Below are 9493 nucleotides of genomic sequence, written 5' to 3' on the forward strand. Positions count from 1 at the left end.
GGCAAAGGGGAGAAGCGGTTAGGGGCAGGCAATACGGAGAAAAGTGGAAATATCAAATTTTCGTTTGATGCGATGACGTATATCTCTCGAGATTGAGAACACTCAAGAAGACAACACAAACCAACCCAAACCCCCAATTTCTCGCTTCCAATGGAGGAGAAACGTCGCGATGCCGCACCTCCACCTCCTTCCGCCACCGCCGATTCACCCGCATCTGAGCCTACATCCACGCGCCGCCGTGCCGGAGCTCAGAAGCGCAAGGCCAGCTCCCTCTCCGGAAATTCCTCCTCCTCCACGCCTTCTAAGCGCGTCACTCGCGACAAGCCCTCACCTCTCCACCACCACACTCCTCCCCTTCACCACAATGGTCCTCTCACTAGGGCGCGTCAAATCCCCGCCTCCGCCGCCGCTGCGTCGTCTTCCGCGCCCGGTTCTGCCGCTGCTTCTGCTTCTGCTCCGCCGGCTGTGAAGCACTCGGAGCGCGGTTTAGGCGCGGACGCGGTGGCGCTGGCTGAGGAGATCAGGAAGGCGAGCGAGCGGGAGTCTCTGGAAGCTTCGATGGAAGCTGCGTTCGAAGCTATCAGATCTCGTGGAACTGATTCTCATGTCGTTCCGAGTCATTGCGGTGAGGATTTGTTCCTAATTTGTTCTTGTTTAGCTTTGGGACTTAAATTTTATGGTTTCAATGTTGTGAATTGTACATGACACATTCTTTATTTTACTTCATGTGATAATTGTTCACTTCGGTCTCTTGAAATGAGTGATTCAGCTTAACTGGCGTTTGAAGATATGATAGACTCTGTCAATTGGCATTTTACTTTCAACCATTTTGCATTTTGATTTTTTTTTCTTTAGTTCTATTGGTATCTGCAATTGTTGTATTATGTTACCCTTAGTTTGTATATTTGGTTGAAGAAGGCGAGGAAATTGAATGTGTTATTCTGAATTCAGAAATTTGAGTTAGGCAAGCTGAGCGGGTTTCTTCTCAAAATAAATTTTCAATGTTTAGTTATTGACTTATGATTTATCCTTTCACAATTGGCATTGAGTTTCAGGTTGGTTTTCATGGACTGATATTCATCCAATTGAAAAGTTTATGATGCCTTCTTTCTTTAATGGCAAAACTGAAAGTCGTACTCCTGATATATACATGGAGATAAGGAATTGGGTAATGAAGAAGTTTCATGCAAATCCCAACACACAAATCGAAGTGAAAGATTTGTCAGAGATTAATGTTGGAGACTTGGATTCTAGGCAAGAGATAATGGAGTTTTTGGACTATTGGGGTCTAATTAATTACCACCCTTTCCCATCTATGGGTTCTGCTGATGCCAGTACAAGTGATGATGGGGAGGCGGAAAGGAATTCCTTGCTTGAAAAATTGTACTATTTTGGAATGCACCAATTGCGTCCGCCTGTTGTTCAAAAGGCTAGCCTAATGACTCAAGCTACGACCTCTGGCTTGTTTCCGGAGTCTGCAATTGCTGAAGAATTGGTGAAACAAGAGGGGCCAGCAGTTGAGATGCTTGAGTATCATTGCAACTCTTGTTCGGCTGATTGTTCCCGCAAGCGTTACCATTGCCAGAAGCAGGTTGTTATCTGACTTTGAGTTAGTCATTGAAGTTTGTAATTAAGTGGTTCATGAAGGACTTTTTCATTTGCCTAACCTTAACTACATATATTTAATTTATAGTTCCTACTGTACTTCTCAAATATGGTGTTATTCGAAGCTTGATGTTCTTGTAGAAACACAGGGTAATGTACATTGTTTAGTGTAGTTGCATTTCCTACCATCTGAGTAAAAATTTTAACATGTTTTGCTTCTAGAAATCTTATTTGGTAACTTCTATTTGTCATCTCTGCAGCAGATATATTGTGTCAGATTTCAGATACCTTGTGGGTTTATGGTACAGAACCAATTTTAATCTTACCTGAATTGAATTAGATCTCTCAAAATATTTGTTCATTAAGTGCCCTATAGTAACATCTGTCAGTGGCGGAAGCATAAGCAGAAGTTAATATGTTATGAACAACATCATATTCAATAGTTCTGAAAAATCAACTCAGTGACCTGTTCAAATACTGGCTAACTTAGAAGAGAATGCATTAGGCCTGGTGTTTGCAGATTTAGAATGTCCTTATTCATGTAGGTTTTTTGTTGGCATAATGATTTTCGTTTAGTTTGCAACTAGTTGGTTAACTATTTTAACTTTTAGTTGATTTATCAAACATGCATTGTTGGAATGCTTGTTCCATTGATGATTATTTATTCGCATCTTTGTTTCATGTTATATATTTCATCAGTTGTGTGATGTGTCTGACAGGCAGATTTTGATCTATGTTCCGACTGCTTTAGTAATAGAAAGTTTGGCTCCGGGATGTCCTCATCGGATTTTATACTCATGGAACCAGCTGAAGTTGCAGGAGTTAGTGGTGGAAAATGGACTGATCAGGAAACCCTCTTGCTTCTTGAAGCACTAGAACTGTATAAAGAAAATTGGAACGAAATTGCAGAGCACGTTGGCACAAAATCAAAAGCTCAATGCATTTTGCACTTTGTTCAAATGCCTATTGAGGATGCCTTTATGGATTGTAAAGATGATGTTGAAACCAGTTGTAAAGAAACAGCAGATCCAGCTGCAACTAACAATGATGCATCTGCAAATAAAGATGCTTCTGAATGTAATGAGAATAACACTGGTGATAATACCGAAGGCCATGGTGAAGCTTCTAAGTCTGAAGAGGTTAAGGCAAAAGTAGATCAGGAGATTCCGAATCAAGAGGATGGTGTGGGTGAGAAAACCTGTGAGGGAACTTCTAAATCAGAAGATGCCGATAAAGTCAAAATTTGTCCAGAAGGAGGCAATGACTGTGCCCTGATTGCTCTCAAGGAAGCATTTGTAGCTGTTGGTTATTCTCCTGAACCCGAAGGCCCATCTTCATTTGCTGAAGTTGGTAATCCTGTCATGGCATTGGTAAGTTAAATGCTTGGGTGTATGAACAATTGCATTTCCAATTCCATGTTTTTGGACAGTCAACAAGAACTTAGTCTGAATTATTTATTTAAAGTCTTATCAGTTCAAAAATGATTTAAAATTAATTTTTATAGTTTTCTGTATATGTTGTTGTTATCATCTTGTTTTATACTGTTATATCTATTGCTTGCATGATAAGTAACAACTAACTTGCTAGTATTTAATTTTTTTTCTTATATACTATTTGTTACTGCTTAACTAATACTATGCTTCTACTTCCTTTCCTTCCTGTCATGTATATGTCTCCTTGTCAATGTTCAGTCTTATGCATTGATGTCATGCTTTTCTTTCTACAGGCAGCTTTCCTCGCACGCTTGGTGGGTCCTGATGTGGCTGTTGCTTCAGCTCATACCGCCTTAAAATCCATTTTGGGAAATTCTCCTGGCACCGAGCTTGCTGCGAGGAATTCTTTTATTCTGGGAGATCAACCAGATAATAAGGAACCAACTACGAGGTATGTGATGTTATGGAAAGTGTGCACTTTTGAAAATTCCATAACTATTCCATTTATGATTGGTTGGGACTTACAACTTTGTACCCAATATTGTCATAGGGATTCTAAAAATGAGGAAGGCCAGGATGGGATAAATGCAAAGCAGGATAAACCAATCTCAGAGGACAAAGATTTACCGAATGATCACAACAACATGGAAATTGAAGATAATGTTCCAGAAGATAAGAAACAGCTAGCTTCTGAAAATGGAGACTTGGAAAAATCAAATACTTCAAAGGAGCAAGCTATTATCAACCATGAGGGTGGGCTTGACAATGGTAATGGCTCCAGCAATTCGAAGCTACCCAATGATCAAGCACCATCCACTCTGCATGATTCTGGTGGTTCAACATCCAAGGCTGAAAATCCACCTAGTTCTGAGGAGCTACAAGAGCGAAGTTTGAATAAAGAACTGTCCCATTCAGAAGTGGAAACAAAGGACATGCCTGCTTCGGACTTGTGTCTGTCGGACAAGAATGGTCTTCGGCAGTCTGTTAAAGCTAATCTTGCAGGAAACCATCCAGAACCAGTAGAGAAAACAAAGAATACTGATGTTGTGTCTGATTCTGTGCCCTCAGACAAGGACAAGTCACAAACGCTATCTTCAAGTTCTGCTGGTGACACTCTGCAAAAGAAAGACTCCGTAATGGATGTTGAGCTGCCAGAGAAAAGTGAATCTCAGCCACCATGTGCTTCAGTTTCAACCGAACATAATGGGAAAGAAAATGATGTGGATATGATGTCTCCTTCGCATCCAGTTGGATCAATTTCTGGTGCTGAAAATGGCACAAAAGCAGGTCTGTCCTTTTTTCCCAACATCCAGACACATTTAGAAGAAAAACGAATGCAGTGGTTATTTGTAAACTAATAAGGGGTGTATGTAGAAACAAAAGTCTAATTCAGTATGAGTTTTTTGTCTCTTTAATTTTTATTTTGGGTGCGTCATAAATATATCAGTTAATGAAAACGAATATAACCTTCATATGATGACAGGCAAAGATCAAACAGAGAATGGTGCAAAAGGAGAAGACGATAGGACGGAGAAGAAAGATGATAACAATTTTGAGAAAGTAAAATGTGCTGCAGTCACAACACTTGCTGCAGCAGCAGTAAAGGCAAAAATTCTAGCAAATGAGGAAGAGGACCAAATCCGAGAACTTGCTTCTTCATTGATAGAAAAGCAGGTAATCTCTTAGCTTGTAAGGTTCATTGCATTGTATTTATATGTGCTGATTCGTTGACTTTGTTGGTGAATTTTATCAACTTGCAGTTGCATAAGTTGCAAGCAAAGTTGGCTTTTTTCAGCGATATGGAGAACTTAGTAATGAGGGTAAGGGAACATTTGGAGCGGTCACGGCATAAGCTTTTCCATGAGCGTGCTATGATAATTGCTTCTCGGCTTGGTATACCACCTTCCTCATCTAGAGGTGCACCACCAAACTTGCCAGCCAATAGAATTCCTATGAATTTTGCAAACTCGCTCCCAAGACCACAAATGATGATGAATCCCCAAAGACCACCAATTCCTCGACCTTTTAGCACGGCAGCTGCTACCATTCCAAACCCATTAGCATCTGCAACTGCAGCAGGAAACGCAGTTCGGCCACCGAGCCAGGAAAAACTTTCGTCTGTTGGGACAAAATAAATGTAGACTACATATGGAAGAAAATAGTTATAGTCGTCTTACTTACTGATCACCTGCCACCACTTTGACAATGTGAGTAAACATTTTGATTTTGTCGTGGTTCATTTCCTTCATCAAATGAATGATGACATATATTAAGATAAATTGTGTGTATAGTTAAGCAGACAGACCAGAACTAGGAACTGCAATGGAATTAGAATGAACATATGCAAAACAACTTGAGAATATACATGAAATCAAATATTCCTAGTTAAGAATACATAAAATCCTATTTCAATTGATAGAAATCATGCCTTTTCATGTAGATTGCTCTTCTTTCAACCTGTTTTTCACTCTGGTATATTGGGGATATTTACAACCAGATTTTGTTTTCTTTGCCCAGCACTGTCCTCAGCTCCCCATTCTTCTAAGTATGATTCCATTTAATAAATCTGATTATGATAGACTAGGAGAGGAATGAATGGTTAACCAGTGCTTCATTGCAAACTACTTTTTCTTTATTGTAAAAAATGTGTTTGATCCATTCTCCCTCCACCTTCTGTGCTGGTTTAGTTTATCCTTATAAAATGCCAGAGCAACTGGTTGATTTATCATTCTGTGCTTGTTAATTTATTTGACATCCCCAAATGGCTTGTTTGCTGCTCTAGTTGCTTATTTGGTTCTAATCTTGCTACTTTCTATAGATTAGTTGCTTGCATTATTAACTAATGATCAGTATTTGATGCAGTCAATTTGACGAAGGTCAAGTGCTGGTGAGGACTAACTCTAAATTGACAGCTATTGGGAGCTCAGTGACCACAATAGTGCATTGTTGTAGGCTCATCTTTTCTATATATAATGAGTGGCTAGAAATGAGAGGATGAAATATTTAGTGATATGATATATATTTGAATTTGTAGAGGGCAATTGGTTTTGTAGTTTTGAGGATGGTTTGATAACTTGAACAAGTGGATAGTTGTGCAAAACTGGTGCGTTCAATCCCTGTAACTTAAAAATGGTATTTACTATTTCATTATTGGGTAGGAGCAGCATATGGAAATTTGGGCGACTTTATTAAAGAATATGTCAACAAGTTAGCAAGGCAATGCTGCTTGTTTTACCATTCTCTTTTATCCAAATCCGCTTCCCAACCGAACTTTGAAAATTAAGGAATCTCCCCTTTAAGCGGTTTTGAAGACGTATTTTATTCACACCATCCAGTTTTTTATTCACTAGAGAGGATCCACTCCCTTTTAAAGGGTGTACTTAAATATTTTGGTTACTCAGACGGGCAAACATTAGGTTATGTTTTTCCTTGACCTAAGTTTAGTGGAATTGCCAAAGCTCAAACATGATAGAGCGAACCAAATTTAGATTATGTTCGTAGATGTGTGTAAAAATTTTATCGAATCCTAAGGCGCACCTTATACATGTGTGTGTGTCCTCACATTTATTCATTCTGATAGCTAATTATGATTCAGCCGGAATCCTGGTGCCAAAATCATGCTTGGCGACTTTCAATCAACGGTAATTACTGATCATGCCTCAACCGAGTCACAACGACAATTTATTTTTTCTACAAACCATGTCTTTACCCATCTAATTTGAACAATGTTTAAACTAAATGAAATAACAATTATCAACTAGTGATCGAAGAAAAATCGTATTATTATCCTTGATTCGTTGAACTCTGGGCGATTGTATCTAATAAGAAAAATAAGCAATCAAGTATTCATAACTGGAGGATTATCTTAGCCGTGCAAGCCTGTCACAATAATGGAATGACATACAAGGTGAAAAATTAATCCGATCAAACAGGCACCATGCAAATAGGTCTTGACCAATATGTTTTTGAGCAAACACCAATGTACAATGAAGCCTCAGACACCAGAAATAGCTAACACAGACAAATTTTATTGTATTGAAAACAAGTCTATATCTCAGCATTCACAACCTGTTGCCCGTTGCTGACTGCTGGTTCCAACATCAATTGTGTCGGGTAGGTATCTACAATAAAACAAAGTTACCACAATCAGAGCTTCGGTCAAGACGCGGAATCAATAACATATCGGATTATCTCAGTTTTTCCAAATTATATATGAGATCTATAAGGCTGTATTTGTTTCCAGGCACGGGATACCGAGATAAAGACACAATCATATTTGGCAAATGAGACATGGACACAAACATTGTGTTTAGAGTCACCAAAACAATTTATTATATTTTCCAAACACAGAGACATGGACACAATCATATTTTCCAAATTTAGTATATTTTGTTTCCTTCCTGACAAGAAAGACACTAAGATACTAAAAAACGACAATTTATTTTTTCATTTCTTCTTTTATTATCTATCAACTTTACATAATTATATTTTTTATCTTTATATTATTCTTCCTAAAATTTTTTGCAAGAAAAAAATGATTAAATTAGACTTTCATAATTTCTTCTTTCTTATATTTAATTTATCATCAAACAAAATACAACACTCATTTTTGTGTCCTTGTCATCTGTGTCTTGTTCTCATTATCCTGTCTTGTTCTGTTCTCAGAACTGAACGCAGCCTAATATCTGGTAACTAAATCAAGAAAAAAATGAAACGAAGAGCTAACTTAAAAAAATCGGTTATACTCATTTGCAGGGTATGATTATATAAACTGGAACCACTATATCCAATGTAACTTTAAAGTGCGGTGGTACTATCTAATGTAACTTCAAGGTGTAATAATGAGTAGTCAACTATTCAAGGATGCCCCCGCCTTATTATTATTATTATGTCAGTAATGGTTTGTAATTGTTTCCATAATCATCATTTATAGATCTTCCCCTTTGAAGAGAGTGAGAGACAAACATGGCTCTTGTGAGCTAAAACACCAACGGAATTATAGTATGTTCCCCCAACCAATCAACTGATTCTATAATCAGAGATTCTAAATGTATTTGTGCCTGCATTTGTTCACATACACTAAAGAAGAAGAGAGATAACATTTGAGAACTTACAATTCCTCTTCTTCCCCACTTTTCAGGGCATTCTTGGCTATGCACTGGAATGCTTCTTCAACGTTAATACCTTCCTTGGCAGATGTCTCAAAATATGGGATATTTCCTTTTGATGCACACCAAGCCCGAGCCTTCTTTTCCGAAACCTGCAGTGACACAATCACTTTCTTGTGTTCAGTAGTTCAGCTGTCCAGCAGTATATTTCAGGTATTTTATGAGTATGAACACATCTGACCTAATCAAACATTTGATGGAAAGAAAAGAAACATGGAAAACAGCCAACTTTAGGAAAGAGAAAACGTACCACTCTACTGTTTCCACCATCAATATCTACCTTGTTTCCTATAACAACAAAAGGAAAATTCTCTGGATCGGAAGGACTAGCCTGAAAAAATTATTGCACAGCTTAACATTTGAAAAATCACTTGGACATTGCTTGTGATAATAGATAAGACTGAGAAATATGTCCAGCAAGAGGAACGCAGGCCTACCTGAATCAGAAATTCCTCCCTCCAGTTGTTAAGGTTGTCGAATGATTTCATTGAATTAACATCATATACAAGAACACAGCAATCAGCCCCACGGTAGAAAGCAACTCCTAGGCTTTGGAATCTTTCCTGACCAGCTGTATCCCAAATCTGCAAGGAGCAAATATTAAAATAAAAATAAAGAATAGTAAAATTTGACAACTGTTGTAGCTTAAAACTTTCAAGAGATAGCAAGAGAATTGTTGTATCATGTATCTAGATAAGAGTCCAAGCATTATTTATATGACAAAGTTACATAGATGTATCAGATAGCACTAGTGTGAGATCATTATATCTAATCACATGTATGTGCCTCATCCAAATGTTTCATATGATGAAAAACAATTTCTGAGACACAATAGGAAACAGTACCAACTGATACAACCACAATCCCATTTTCAAAGACATCAAGAAGACAAGAACCAATAGGTTTCAAAGACATCAACTGATACACTTTAAGGCTTAGGCTTTCTAATATTAAAGGTACAACAAGGAAAGAATCTTAATCCGAGAAATCATCACAAATGGTAAGAGTCTCGGGTAAATATGTTATGCTTTTCCAACTAAGTGTTTTTTTTCCACAAGCTGATAATATCACTCAGAAACAACATATCCAACTTCGTTCACTTAGAGAGTTGCAGCCTAAGTTCTTTACCTAAAATCAGTATGTATTATGAAATATAACATATAAAATACAGAAAAATCTAAGTAGTATCAGATAAATTAATAGTCCAACACATAGTATTTTTCAAGCAACTAGTCAGATATATCCCTGAGATTCGCCAACTTACCTAATTATCCAGTTTATGCATAT

General features: G+C 37.8%; 2 protein-coding genes across 3 annotated transcripts in view; one reads left to right on the forward strand and one right to left on the reverse strand.

Annotated features, from left to right (window-relative positions):
• LOC107628899 (SWI/SNF complex subunit SWI3D) lies at positions 7-6257 on the forward strand. Of its 2 annotated transcripts, none has more exons than XM_016331530.2 (8): positions 7-625; positions 1056-1591; positions 2325-2975; positions 3332-3489; positions 3589-4325; positions 4522-4712; positions 4799-5245; positions 5901-6257. In XM_016331530.2, exons 1-7 carry the CDS (start codon positions 151-153, stop codon positions 5171-5173), a joined length of 3123 nt encoding a protein of 1040 aa, XP_016187016.1. In that variant the 5' UTR covers positions 7-150; the 3' UTR covers positions 5174-5245; positions 5901-6257. The 2 variants fall into 2 exon arrangements, with proteins under 2 accessions (XP_016187016.1, XP_016187017.1); XM_016331531.2 differs by having other exon boundaries at positions 151-625; positions 5889-6257.
• Positions 6800-9493, reverse strand: part of LOC107628898 (ras-related protein Rab7) — a 4316-nt gene continuing 1622 nt past the window's right edge. Inside the window, exons 4-7 of the mRNA XM_016331529.2 lie at positions 8644-8790; positions 8457-8537; positions 8153-8298; positions 6800-7159 (exon numbers count right to left, since the gene is read on the reverse strand). Coding sequence (XP_016187015.1) covers positions 7093-7159; positions 8153-8298; positions 8457-8537; positions 8644-8790 — 441 coding nt within the window. The 3' untranslated portion in view covers positions 6800-7092. The remainder of the gene's footprint in view (positions 7160-8152; positions 8299-8456; positions 8538-8643; positions 8791-9493) is intronic.

Source organism: Arachis ipaensis, chromosome B03 (assembly GCF_000816755.2).
Source record: "Arachis ipaensis cultivar K30076 chromosome B03, Araip1.1, whole genome shotgun sequence".
Classification (NCBI taxonomy): domain Eukaryota; kingdom Viridiplantae; phylum Streptophyta; class Magnoliopsida; order Fabales; family Fabaceae; genus Arachis; species Arachis ipaensis.